The sequence below is a fragment of the Patagioenas fasciata genome, chromosome 3 (genome assembly GCF_037038585.1).
Source record: "Patagioenas fasciata isolate bPatFas1 chromosome 3, bPatFas1.hap1, whole genome shotgun sequence".
NCBI lineage: Eukaryota > Metazoa > Chordata > Aves > Columbiformes > Columbidae > Patagioenas > Patagioenas fasciata.
In genome coordinates, this window is record NC_092522.1 from 57,001,333 (window position 1) to 57,015,476 (window position 14,144).

At 41.7% G+C, this 14,144-nt stretch overlaps 1 protein-coding gene across 11 annotated transcripts in view; it reads left to right on the forward strand.

Annotated features, from left to right (window-relative positions):
* The first annotated feature begins 337 nt into the window (after nt 1–337).
* The window catches only part of STXBP5 (syntaxin binding protein 5), a 100,896-nt gene continuing 87,089 nt past the window's right edge, over nt 338–14,144 (forward strand). For 9 of the 11 annotated variants that reach the window (XM_071806394.1, XM_071806395.1, XM_071806392.1 and 6 more), the window contains exons 1-2: nt 339–1,184; nt 3,005–3,102. In XM_071806394.1, coding sequence (XP_071662495.1) covers nt 1,032–1,184; nt 3,005–3,102 — 251 coding nt within the window. In that variant the 5' untranslated portion in view covers nt 339–1,031. Of the gene's footprint in view, nt 1,185–3,004; nt 3,103–14,144 lie in introns of all 11 variants that reach the window. The other 2 variants (XM_071806390.1, XM_071806391.1) reach the window with 2 other exon arrangements.

Below are 14,144 nucleotides of genomic sequence, written 5' to 3' on the forward strand. Positions count from 1 at the left end.
CCTGTTACCTGCTCCCGCCTCCGCCTGGCAGGAGGCCAACACCCAGCTCCCGCCAGCCCGGTGCTCTTGCTGCCGCCCCCCAGGCGCGCCCCCCCACCGCTCACGGCGCCCCGGCCCCCGCGCAGCGCGGCGGGGGGGAACGGGCACCGCCACATCCGGGCGCCGGCGCTCTAAGCGCGCATGCGCGGCCGCCCTACCGCTGTGAGGCTGGGCGCCGCGGTAGGCGCCGGTACCGTCGCTCCTCCCTGGGGCGCTGCGCTTCCGTGTTGTCAGGCAAGGGGGAGCGAGCGTGAGGCGGGGGAGGCGCCCTCCGCGGCGGCAGGAGGAGGAGGAGGAGGAGGATGGTTGTGGGGGCGGGCGGCAGCAGTAGCCGCTGGCAGCAGCCGGGAGAAGCCCCGCTGGTGGCTGGCTGGCGGGACACGCAGCTCTGAGGAGGCGAAGGGTGGCTGAGCCGAGCCTCGGGGCGGGCGCCCGCTAAGGGGGAGAGACTGCGGCGGCGGGAGGGGACCGACACACACACACGCACACAACACGCAGAGACGGATGACAGCGGCGGCCGCGGCTGTTACGATGTGAGGCGGGCTGCGAGGGGGGACGCGGAGGCTCCGCGGAGAGGAGAGGCAGCCCGCACATCCCCGGCGGCGGGAGGGGCGGCTGGGGCGGGGCTGGCCGGGCCCGGGGAGAGCCGTGCGCCTCGGCGGGCAGGGCACTGGGCGGCCGCGGGCGGCGCGTCTGGGACCGGCGGCGTTGGTGGGCTGACCGGCTCGTGTTTGCTTGGCTCCAGTCTCCCACCCCGAGGGCCCCGATGAGGAGCGCCCCTGCGCTGTCGGACTGACGCCTCGCCGCCCTCCCCGCGGACGAGGAGCGCTGCCCCGCGGCGGAGAGCGCGGCACCCCTGCTCGTGGGCCGCCCCTGCACCGCCCACCCCAGCGGGGGCTCGTCTGCCGCCTGCGGGGCAGGCGGCGCGGCGCGGCGGGCGGCGGTGACAGCGCGGTGGCGGCGAGGCCGGAGGAGCGCCGCCGCCGAAGACCATGAGGAAATTTAACATCAGGAAGGTGCTGGACGGCCTGACGGCGGTCTCCTCCGTCGCCTCGGCGTCGTCCGCCGCGCAGCAGCAGCAGGCGGGGAACCGGGAGACCGAAATCCAGGAGACGCTCCAGTCCGAGCACTTCCAGCTCTGCAAGGTGAATGAATGCTGCAACCCCGAGCCGGCTGGCGGTCGGGTAGGGGGGCGCACCGCCGCGATGGGCTCTGCGGACTTTGCTTTTCGGTACCCAGCTCCCTGAGGCTGCCCGCTGCTTCTGTTTACTTGTTTGGATTTATTTGGCGGGGGGGGGGAGGAGGGGTGACGGGAAGGAAGCGGTGGGTGTAGCTGTACAGGTCATGTTGGATTTCCGTAGTCATCTTTCCTGGAGAGTTTCAGGGTCTGTCGTCTTCCAGGCTCTTTCGTGCGTGTAATATTGACTGCGTTCATGAAGGCTTCATGGAAAGAGTGGGATGGATGGGGGAAGGAGTGATACCTAGTTGTATTGCACATCTGATTATCGCGGCATTTGAGTAGGAGCCTCTGCTAATGGGCTCAAAGGACAGGGGATCTGTCGCTCTGCATTATTTGGAAATCCATTTGTCCTGTTCCTTTGCGTCTGAAAAAGGAAGCTGTAGACGTTTGTGGTGGTTTCACTGCAGTGTGTTGCCAAGTTGCCGATGCTGCTGTTGCAAATGTTCTTCAGAAACAGAGGAAAAGTTCCTGGTTTTTATTTGCTTGTGCGTGATACAATAATGGCAGTTTGTGTCTGCACACTTCAGAAAATGATGCAGTGAATTAATCCACCAGCTGTACCAAGAGAAATAAAATGGGTATTGATATTCAAATCAGTTTTTTATCTTTACAATGCACCCATGGCCTAGCTTGATATGGATGAGCTTGTTTGTGGTTTCTCTTCCTTGTTTTATCTAGTATTGCAGGCGTTTCTGCCACTTTGCAAGTTGTTCACAAAGGACATGGAAAAGAGCAGAGCTGTTACCAGTTAGATTTTACTCACTGTGAAATACTGGGACTTGTGTGGTATGCCTGTAACTTCTGTGAAGTAAAAGAAGTATATAAAAAGTTTGCAATGTGTTTATGAGGTCCTAAAATAACTGTCCTTTAAAGGTTTTGAAATGGAAAAGCTGGCATTTGTGTGGTTTGTGTTGTGTATGTTTATAATGGAAGTAAGAGTAGGTTACATTTTTATGTTCTCGATTCTGATTAATTGCAACCTGAGAAGTGTAAAGTAGTTATTGCTTGGTCAATTACCAAATTAGTCTTGGCTAACCAAAAAGCTAAATGTGCCAATAACTTCTTATTAAGAAAGAATCCCATGGTTGAGCAGGTTTTTGCTTTGTTTGTCAGGGTGTTTTTTGGTTTTGTCTATTTTGGGGACTCTTTTTTTTTCTCTCTGGGGAAAGCAGAGGGTGAAAGATTGGTTCTGTGGGGCTTGGGTTGTTTTTCTTTCTTAACATGCCGAGGGAGGTTGCACTGTCATGTGAGGCCTGTTTGATTGAAATTGAAGTGATTCTCAGAAAAGCAGGTCTAGTAATTTGTAATAGTTCTAATGACAAGTCTGGCTTTGTTGCCAAACTTACTAGGAAGATGTCAGATTTTAGTAGTTTGGTGCCTTTGTTGGAACTGAAAATAAGATTACTCAGAGAATGAAGTAGATGGGAAAAAAAATGCTGAGTTGATACAGTCTTTGTGTAGAAGAAATGTAAGATTCAAATTAAGTTTCAGTAAGTATGACTGTCACTTGATGACGAAGGATGAATGAGTAAAGATGACAAAAAATATTTTATAATTGGTTCATGTAAGACAGTTGATTTTTCTCAGTCTGTTGTTAAAATGCTTTTTAGTTCCTTTCTTAATTGTGATTAACACTGAGTCCTGTTCCATAACATACAACATTGATTCTGTTTATTTTTGTTCTGCTGTTTGATCCATCATTACTGCGATGTTCTGACTTGTTAGACTGTACGCCATGGTTTCCCCTATCAACCTTCAGCCTTGGCATTTGATCCTGTTCAGAAAATACTGGCCATTGGAACTCAGACTGGAGCACTAAGGCTGTATCCTTTTATATTCTGAAGTGGATTTAGTGTGCCTCATGCAAGTGGTGTTTTGATTCAGCTGCTGGAACCATTCAGAAGTCTGGTGGGACACAAGGTATGCAGGAGGGGAGGAAAAAAGCTCTGTTTTCTGTTGGTGGGTGGCCTGGCTATTTTGGTTGTTCTTTGTATCAGTTCAAGTTCTGTTAATGATGTGAGGTATGGCTGCTCAGTCCCCATTATCTCGAGTCAATATATACATTTTCTAGAGGATTACTAGTGTGCTGCCAGTTTAGAGAAGCTGACTGCAAATCTAAGGAGAGATCTGGGCTGAGTTCTGTTTCATTCTGCTGTATCCTCTGGGATTGGAAAATTCCATGCTGCTTGGTGGGTTTATTTGGTGTGGAGTCTTTTGTTTGTGTGATGTGTTTTTTGGTGTGTTTTTTTTTTTTTTTGTCTTGATCTTGACATAAGATTTGTAATACTCTAGTTACCTGTTGCTATATCTGTGTTGCCCAAAGATGGTTTCAAGTAGGGACACTAAAGGGTGCAGGAATTTTATCTCACTAGTAGTTTCTATGTGACTGAGATGAGCAGAAGGAATTTGTGGAATAAAGCACCAGTAACACCGCTTCTTTTTGTTCGCTATAAAGTGTACTACCTGTATGTTCATAGCCATATGGTACCTATCCAAGCCATGTAACAACATGTGTTTAAACTTTTACTTTTAAAAGAAGGTACCCTCTGGATTCTTTAATCCATACTGCCATTGCCCAACCTTACTTTTCAGCAGAAGATAATGAATTGAATTCTGTTGTCCTGAAATTGACTGAACTCTGACCTTTTTTGGGAACGCTTAGGCCATCTTGCTAGGAACATTGAGTTAATCTGCTTTAAACTGTAGGCAAATCTCATCTTTTCCTTTGTTACTTACAATAGTCTGCAAGTAGACCTTTTTTTTGTTTTCTTCTGTAATATCACTACTCTGTCTGTAGACTTAATTGCCTTAAGAGGGTCATCCTTTACAAGCTGAAAAATCATAACTTCAGTGTCAAATCTGGGGCTTTTAGAAGAGGCTGAAATGAAGTAGCTTGTATGGTATCTATAATATCTATTATGAACTCCCAGGATCTCTTAGTGCAAAGTATGAGTAACAGTAATGACTGTGCAGTGCTCTTAATGCTGTATTTGAAATTACCCTTAACTCTGTAAATTTTGGTTTTAAAAAGGTGATAAAGTTGATTTAAATGAAGAATGAAGTGTGTGTGGGTGGTGCTGTTAATTACTCTCATATTGGTAGAAAAGATGAGAAAGCAGAGACCTAAGAGTAAGGATTTGGGCTGGAGGAAAGGGAGAGATCAAAATGTGTCTGTTTAGAGCTTACTCACCTGTAATTTTGGGCCCTATGATGTTGCAGTTTGGGTAATGATGACTTGATGAAACTTGTTTACTGCCTTTCACACCCAACTACACTTGTGAATTCTGGGAGTGTGAATTGTTTTCTAAATAATTGAGTTAAGTATTGGAGGATTGTGAGGGAAGAAACGGTTACTGAGAGGAAGCAGTAACACTGACAGAAAATGTATTTCCTAAGGGAGGAAGTTTCATACAGAGGCTGAAATGTTGGTGCTCCTCTAACTTGATGAAGATGAGTGTTCTTCTCAGTACCTTGATACAGATCTTGATTCTCAGAACTGGTTAAAAGCCCTCAACCTCAGCTGATCGGTTTGCCCTGTAACCCAGCAACCCTCCAGAAGCTGCATTTTCTGCGGTTACTTGGGATGGAGAAGTGCAGGCAGAAGGGATAGACTCGGACACATTCTCAGTGTGAAGCCAGCCTCATGCTTTCTGCCTAGTGAAACCTGCTGAAAAAGCACTCTCTGAGAAGGAAGAAAACTTGCAAGAAGTGCTTATTTCATTCTATTGCTTGAAGATAAAGACACAACCAAAAAGTGCTTCTTGACCTACAGGATGCTTTACCTTTTAAGGTTTTTACAAACAACAAATCATGTGCAAGGATTCATTGAAGTGGGAACCACTTATTCTTTAGAGCTGCAAAAGTGGTTTTAATTGAAAGGAGATGTGGACTAGAAAGAGAGTCAGTAAAGAGGTATTCATTGAGAAGTAAATCCGAGAAGTGGGAGGAAAGTCAATCCTCGTTTGCTTCTACATTAATGTTCTGAGAGTGTAGAAGAAAAGCAACAATAATCCTTCTTTCATTGCCTACCAGCAGATGGGAGCTGGGTATTAGTGTTTTCATTGCATCTTCAAGTACAGGTGCATCTTGTCAAGCTTTTACTTCTTTCCTATTACAAGTAAGTGATCTGAGGAATTGTGAAGCAGGTTTTTTTTTTGGAAAGGGTATTAAAGATAAAACAAGGAATGAGCTAACCTGTTTTAGATTTCATTAATATGTGAAGAAATTAATATTATAGTCCTGATTGACTTTGGACTATTTATCAGCTAACCCCTTTACAGAGCAAGTTCTCTGTACTTGAGCAGTCTGCAATTCAGGTATTTTAACTTCAAAACTTGTATTGATTAGAACAGATTAACATGAGCAGGAATTTTCTTAACCACACTCCCATTTCATTCTTCTTTGTGAGGATTCTGTAACCAGTAGTGGAAGAACAGGGAGAATTTTAATATGCAAATAATAAATGTTGCCTCTGGTATTGATACAGTGACATGTAAAAATAGAGCTAAAGCTTTTGCTGAAGAATAAAAATCTGTGGATACAAATATACTGGGAGTTCACTGACTTAGTAAATTTACCAATTAGAGATAAAGACCAAGTAGCATCATCACTGTATTGAATTATCTGAATCCACAAAGTAATTGTGAAAATGGAAATACCTAAACTATGGGTGGCATGTTTCGCTAATTGTATTTAGCAGCAGAATTACTCTAATATTCTTTGCCCTCCATCGTAGGCTTGATAGGTTAAAATCTGAGGAAAGCCTTATGGAGTTGGTGACTTAGTGTGCCAGAGGTGGGACTTGGCTGTTTCATGTGCAGAAGCAGCAGCTGACTCCAGATGTTGCTGGTTTAAGATGGAGAGAAGTCCATAAACATATTAGGTAGAGACCGCTTTTAGTGTAAAACTTGAGATTTATCAGTCACCAAAGTTACAGTTTAGGATTATTCACTACCTTAACTTGAGCAGTGCATCATTTGTATTCCTTTAAAAAAAAAAAAAAATCTTCTCTTTCCAGAGCTAGAAATATTTCTGTGATTTAGCTGGGAGACTTAAAAGCAAGTATTTCTGAGGCAGACTTATATTGCTCAGGCATTATCCTTAATTAGGGAAGTATTTTATGCCCTCAATAGAAAGGAACATTTTGATCAATTAATAAGAAAGGCTTTGTTGTATTTTCAGCTATGAACAATATCAATATCAAGCTCCTTTTACAGTGTGTGAGTAAAAGTTACAAAGTGTATAGCTTAGTAGAATACTGACCTTGGAGAGAGGTCAGGTGCTGGACCCACTACTCTTGACTATGGAACAGCTGGCTGATGTGACCCTCTCCTTGACCTTAGGATCTGTTGGAAATAGTTCAGCCCTTTGATCTGGTTTCCTGTATTGCAGGGGAAATTGAGTGAGGTAGGCATAAGAGCAGAAGTACAGCACTGAGTGACACAAAATCTTAAATTTATTTCTCGCATACACCCACACTCATCTGCTCATACCGATCCTTGGAGTTCACAATGCTGATCAGAGAATGGTTGTTTCAGCTGCTTGAGGTGTTTGAGTCTTGGCTGGTGGTTCTTCTGTGTGGCAGTTCTGCCTTGGGCTCACCCATCTGCACAGGCCTGGATGTTTGTGGATGTGTTCCCCATGAGGAGCAATTGTGCTTGCTATTGATTTCAAACTGCAATGATCTGTGTAAGTCGCTGGTGGCCTCATTTGTCACTGCAGGCTGATATCTTTGACTTTCTCCATACTTAAAGGGATTTAGCTGTTGTTACTAGAGTAGCTTTCGCCTTTTAATCTCCTGTCTCAAAAGTGTTAGATATCAAGTAGTTAAAAGTTCATTTATACTTTGCTTCTTTCCTGTGCAGAATCTAACCGTTATAGCAGGACATGTCATCTGTAGTCTTTAAGAAGTTTCGTGCATAGTTGTCTGTGCTTTGTTTTCCCAGCAGATACCAAAACCTTAGAATGAGTTAAAGTGGAGTATATATACTCAAGGTTTAACTTGCTTGATGATGTAATTGGGTAGACTTCATGTCATGCCATGACATTCTGACACTGTTCAGTGTCATAGGCAATAGCTCTACTTCCATAGTGTCTGTTGTTTTCAGTCTTTTTCTTTAAAGTCCCACCAGAAGATGAATGTGATCTGAACAAGATAACATTTAAACTGTAAAGAGGTTTGAGAAAGGTGAAATGAACAGATGGATTTGACTCTCTTTAGGATGTTGTTTCCATAGAACTTTAATTTGTAATGCTAATTGTGCAGGGCTCTGGACTTAATAATTGACTGAGCTTTTTTGTTTGCTTTTGTAGGAGGTAGAATAAGCTAAAGCAGAAAAATTGAAGGAATTCTTCTGCTCCTGCTATTTAACAGCTTCATCTTAAACAAGTTTCATCAGTTTTCTGTGCTTTAATTTCTCAATAGCAATAGTAGTATATCAAATGAGACATATTTTGATTTCCTGCCAACGTGAATGCAGTATCTTTATTGGTGCTTCATGCTTTAAAAATACTCATTTACAGCTTGAAGCTCAGATTCTTTCTTCATAGGGTGAATTTCTGAAAGGAAGACCATTTCCACTAGAAATTCTCGAGAATAAAGGGAATACATGTAGAATAAGTGATGTGTCTTCCACACAGACCAAGTTGTGCTTAGGACACTTTATTCCAAAGCAGAATAAGTTACTTAATTAAAGTTGGTGGTGTTTTGTTTTTTGTGGTTCGTTTTTGTTTTGTTCTCCTCCCCCCATCTCTGCCCTGTTGCAAACCTGGTTCACAAGAAGGAGAAAAAAACAGGTTGTTCATAATTCTGTCATTAAGTATCTGAAGATCCCAATCATTCTGAATGTCAGCATCTGTTCATTTTCCCCATTATTTTCAGCAGTAAAAGATGACTTATGTAAGCAAATGGCTGAAGATTTCATGTATATGAGGTGTATAAAACTTGCTCTCTGTGACTTCCATTCTATGGCCTTTGTGAGAAGAACTCAAAACTGTTATTCTTTGATAAAAATAGCCCAAAGCCTGGATGTGTGGCTCCATGCAGTCAGTTCCTGATGAAATGCTTATGTTGCAGCATCTGGATAGTTTGCTGTAGATGTACTCAAAACAATTCAAGCAACTTAGTAGATTCTCTGTAGCGCTAACAAAATTCGGTTTCAAACTTGTGATGTGATTATATCCTTTAAAAATACTTTGCGTTTGGATCATTCAGAGTGTGGAAGGCAGTCTGACAGTCTAGCTATGTGTTGGGGGTTTTTTTTTCCCCTCTCACAGAAACACCAGCTTGAGATGTTGTGTGTTGTGTTGTTTGTTTTTGTTTTGTTTCTTAAGTAGTTCTACACCTGTTCTTTATTTTTCCAGAGAAAGGGCAGTAGGGCAATGGCTGGACTTGTGTTTACAATATGCAGAGCAAAGACTTCAGTTTTTTCAAACCGGACATCTACTGTGACGTTGGCACAGTTTCAAGTGGGAGACTGGACCACATGAACTTTGGAGTATCTTTCCAACTTAAGTTATTCCATGGTCCTGTCTATTTGACCAAAGTTGAACTAAACTGCTGTTTTGTATATCAGTAGGTTTTTGGGTTTTTTTTTTTTTTTTTGGCATTTGTACACTGGAGAGAAAAGTCTCAACCTTTGCCAGCGTTCTTCTGGGCTTGAAACAAATCTTCCTGTTTTGGGAGGAGTATATCGGCAAAGCTACTTAAAACATTGCAATAGTTTCATGCCAGAGAGACTCTGTGGTTATCTGTTAATAAGAAAGTGTTTGTTGGCTACCTTGCTACCCAATTCACAAAGAGCAGTTTAAACAAAAAAACCTGCTTTGCTGAAAGCATATGTTAATCTTGCCATCTTTCTGTTTAACACTGCCACATTTCTTATCATATCTTCTAGCACTTAGTTCATGTGGGTATCCTTAGCTCTCTTATATCCTTATAACCCTGACCCTCTAAATGAAGAAAATCAACAACCTTTGGATATTCTGAAATGAAATAAGACCAAAATGCTATGGTGAGGCATGTAACTCTTTCAAAATTTATGGAATTATAGCAAGTTAGTACTACACAGAGAAAGCTATGACTTCATTCTTCATAGTAAATAAAGTGGTGTATTTTTTTAAATCCATGGTTATACTTGGTAGGAGACATGGTGTGCCCATTTTCACTGGGATAGAGTTAATTTTTTTTGTAGTAGCTAGTATATGGCTATGATTTGGATTTGTGCTGAAAACAGCATTGACAACACAAAGATGTTTTTGTTACTGCTGAGCAGTGCTTGCCCAAAGCCAGTAACTTTTCTGCTTCTTACGCCATCCCACCAGTGACTAGGTGGGGGGTGCACAAGAAGGGACTAGAGGGAGCTGGGACAGCTCAAATTGACCAAAGGGATATTCTGTACCATATGACATCATACTTAGCAATTAAAAACCAGGGGAAGAAGGAAGAGGGAGACATTTGAAGTGATGATGTTTATGTTCCCAAGCAATGGTTATATGTGATGGAGCCTGGCTGTCCTGGAGACGGTTGAACATCTGCCTGCCCATGGGAAGTGGTTGCTTTGCTTGCATGCACAGCTTTTGTTTTACTTATTAAACTGTCTTTATCTCAACCCATGAGTTCTCTTACCCTTATGATTCCCTCCCCCATCCCACCAGGGGGGAGGGAGCAAGTTACTGTATGGTGCTTAGTTGCTGACTGGGGTTAGACCATGACAGTCCTTTTTGGTACCCAATGTGGGGCTCAAAGGGTTTGAGATATTGACAGACTTGATTGGAATGTGCTAGATTGAATTTATAGCTGTTATTGCTGTTTAGCTATTAATTGTTGAATTTCTGTACTTGCCATGGGGTGTGCTTGCCTTGCTGTAAATTAGAGTCTAGTGCTCGTTAGTGGCTGCTTTTTGGTTTTTTGCTGCTTGCTTATCATACTCTGCTGTGCCTGGGAACATTTTGATAACAGCAGTGGTGATGTGCCTGGGCTGGCAGATGGCCAGAGCATCACTGCTGTTTGTGTGCTGCTGTACTGAACAGGCTGGAACTCCAATATGAACTAAAATCAAAGGGTCTGTGACCTGTGGTTGCGTTCACATGGGAGCAGGACACCTCAGAGTGTCTATGGCTGTGGATAAGCCCATACCAGAACAGATGCATCTCTAAGTGGTTGTGACTGTGCTGCAGCAGGTATACCTCTGAAGGGATTGTGGCCCAAGGATAAGTCTATGCTTGAGAAGGTACAACTTGAATCATCAGTGGCTATGCATGAGGTAATGCTGGAGCACCTCAAAACGCGCTGCCATGGGTAAGCCCATGACAGAGCAGGAACACCACTGGAGGGACTGCAGCCATGAGTAAGGCCTTGTTGGAGCAGGTTTCCTTCTGAAGGGTGTGTGGCTGTGGATAAGGCCATGCTGGAACAGGTGTATCTCTGAAGGCATTGTGGCCCATTGATAAAGCCACATCAGAGCAGGTGCACCTCAAAAAAAAGTGGCTGTGTATAAGTCTGTGTCACAGCAGATCTTAGACTTGAAGTGTTATTGTACATACTGTAATTCTACTAAACAGCTTTTAGTAGTAATTGCTTTTGTTCAAAAATACCTGAAGTATAACTGTATTCATACTGTAATTTACAGAAATTAACTTTATAATGAAAACTTTTCTTCCCTGTAAGTATTTTACTGGCAGAGTAGAAGCCCAGTGAATATAGCCTTGCAACTTCCAACTTGCTGGGTCATAGTGAGCTTGGGGAAGGAAACATCTTCAGAAAGCATGCAAAATTTGCAAGGTTGCAGGTGTTACTGTAGTACTCACATAGCCTGTTTCCTTGTACCTCCTAGCTATTTGTGGAACACTGAGATGGTATTCATTGTGTGGTCTGATGTCATTAGGATAAAAGACAACAGGGAATTGGACAGCTGGGACTTAGTTTAGGCTTTCAGACTTCTGGTATGGTGCTCAATTCACTAGGCTCTTAATTTGACATTTTAGTGGATTTGTTCTTTTTCAATCACTGTGGAAGGAATTTTATAACTGAGGTAGCATTGCTGCAGGAGAAGAAATGAGCAGTTCCAGTCAAGTCATGTCTGGAAAAGTAGAAGCAGCTCATGATTTGAGATGTGATAAAAAGAAAGCTTGAAAGCACAAATCAAGATTGCAAACCCTTCCTATCAAAACTTCCTGTGTGACAGAAACTTTGTAACTGCATTACATGACATCTCAGTGTCCAGATCTCCTTTTTTTTTTTTTTTTTTTTTCCCCCCACAGCCTTTCACAAGGCAAAGTTAAGTGCCCTTACATATTACCTTTAGGGTCACTAGAAGTGCCTTCAGTTGTTATTTTTATATGTAGTTTCCTATTGCTCTGCTAGAACTGTGTTTTTTTTTTTTTTTTTCTCAGTTTAATGGAACAGTAAAAACCCACATTATTTATCAGGGTTTCAATGACACATCTGTTTTTTTGGTTATCTATGTAGAAGCTAAGTGAAAATAGAATAAAACTTGTAAATTATTGCATTCTAGATGAAGTTATTTGAAACTGGAGGACGTGGGGTTTGTGAACAGTTCACTTTGTCTTTAATCCTGGCTAACTGGTAATAGTTTCACATTTTTAAATAATAGTCCTTAGCAATTTTTGAAGAATTAATACTGTGGTATTTCTTTATCTTTCATCTCAGGTCTTTTCTCTTGCTACTCTTGATGTGGTGTATCCTGGAGTGTACCATCACACTGATCACTGTAATTAAAAAAAAAAAAATGCAGATTCTTAATCCTGCCAAACACATCTTGTTAACTAGAAAAGATTCTACTTTTCCAGAGGTCTAATTTTTTGGCGTGAAGTGTTTTTAACTTTTTGCCAGCCTGAAGAAGTTTGTGGTACTTGTGAACCAAAACTGCATATGAGAGCATGTTGCTTACCCCCATCATTATGCTGTCTTTCAGCAGCTTTTGAAGTTACATTATTTTGCTGAACTGTAATTTTAAATTGTGGTATCATAATTGGTACTTGAATGCTGATCAAACATAGCATCGTGGGATTCAGCTGGTGATAACCTGGGTGACCTTTTTCATGTCGATGAGTCTATTGCAGGCACTTGATAATAATACAGCTTACATATTTATCAGGGGGAGTGTTAAGTTACTACTTCTGTTGATGTCTAGTGCAAATACAGGTGAAGGTCTAATGATGTAATTTAATTCTTTGGCAGGGATATTCGTATGACTTAATTTAGACACAATTTAAACTAATAAAGGTCTTGGAAATAGCTAAAATTGAAGTGTTTCACTAGTGGGGACTGTACTAGAGTAGTATAATTCTTTGTTTAGTAGGTTTCTAAAATATGTAGCAATTCTGTCAGCCTCTGGAAACTCATACTGAATTCTGATTCATCTTGATTTTTACAATGTTTTCATGAAATGACTTTGTTTTGTGGCTGTCATTTAGCCTTATCTGACGTGTTGATGTTTAGTTTAAGATTTTCTGCCACAAATGAGAACCAATTTCTATTCTTGGTAAGAGGTTCCAAAACTGCTTTTGTGTCTGAGATCTGTACAACTCAATGACATTCTTGGTCTGCATACTAGTTGTTCTAACTTAATAACTTCCTGCAAAGACTCAGTCTATTTTGAATCCTTAAGCTTCCTTTTTTCTAAAAAAAAAAAAAAAAAATAAATATTGATAGTGCTTGTATTAAGACAACTGTATCGGTTGCTGAATTAAAATTGGTTCTAATATTTTATTAGTAAAAAAGATTTCACTGAAGGTCAGGAACAGATCTTCCCTGATCGTTAGTCTGCAGTAGTTTTACTGTCTCTTTGGTTCCATACCTATGGATTTTTCATTTGCTTTTAAGTGTCAAGAATATTGAAAGTAGGTGAAACTTGATATATGTGCAAATAAAGTGCCAAATTAAATGCTTTGCAGAATGCTAGGTTATGCTGATTGAGCTAATAAAAGTGTGAAACTGAATTTTTTTTGTAATAATGATACTGATCTTCTAACCCTTAAAGTGCTGTCTGAAGTGTTGCAGTTTGCAAAATCAACTGCATGGTCAGTGTTTTACAGAGAGAAGTTTATAGCTTGTAGAAATAACTAAAGGCTGCTTTATTCATTTTACTGAATGTTATGGGATTTCGTTTCATAAGTCCCTTAAAAAGGTAGTAACTAAACCTGGTTTCTGTTTGGGCAAACATGCTTAATTTCCTTCTGAAATTGAGATTATATAATTGCAGTCAGCACTGCCTGTCCCATTCAAACCAGTGTTCATAAGAGCCGTACTGGTGGAGAGAGTTGTTTAGATTCTCCACCTAGAAGGCTGTAGCCAAAATGCACCTTTTTTTTTTTTTTTTTTTTTTTTGGTATCTCCCATGCATTCCTGAAGAACTAATGGTCATTTCCTGCTACTATGTTCTTGTGAAAAGACTTCACAGGAGCTATTTTAACTTTGTAAACTGGGGAACTAAAGAAAGATGCAGATCTAAAGGAAACAAAGACTTTGTATTTCTGCTTGGCAAGCAACTATTTTATTTTGTGTGATTCATGCTGTTTCAAGCAGGGGATTGCATTGCATAGCCTCTCAAAGCTGCTGCCAGGCTTGTACTATGTATGTGTCTGATTAAAATTATTAGATCTTTGGATCATGTTAAGATGATATATTTAACGCTTCAAGAGTAGCCAGCTAAAGAAGTAATCCAACTGGTATTCAAAGTTTTTGGTAACCTTTTCTACTAAAGGCTCTGCCTCTTTCCCACCTTTTAACACCAACTTGTAGTCAGCAGCAGCAGATGGACAAAAGCAATTTGCATTTTTCTACTTGCTCATTAGGCAAAAAGAGTAGAATGCTAATTTTTTGTGATCACTTAATGTTAAATTG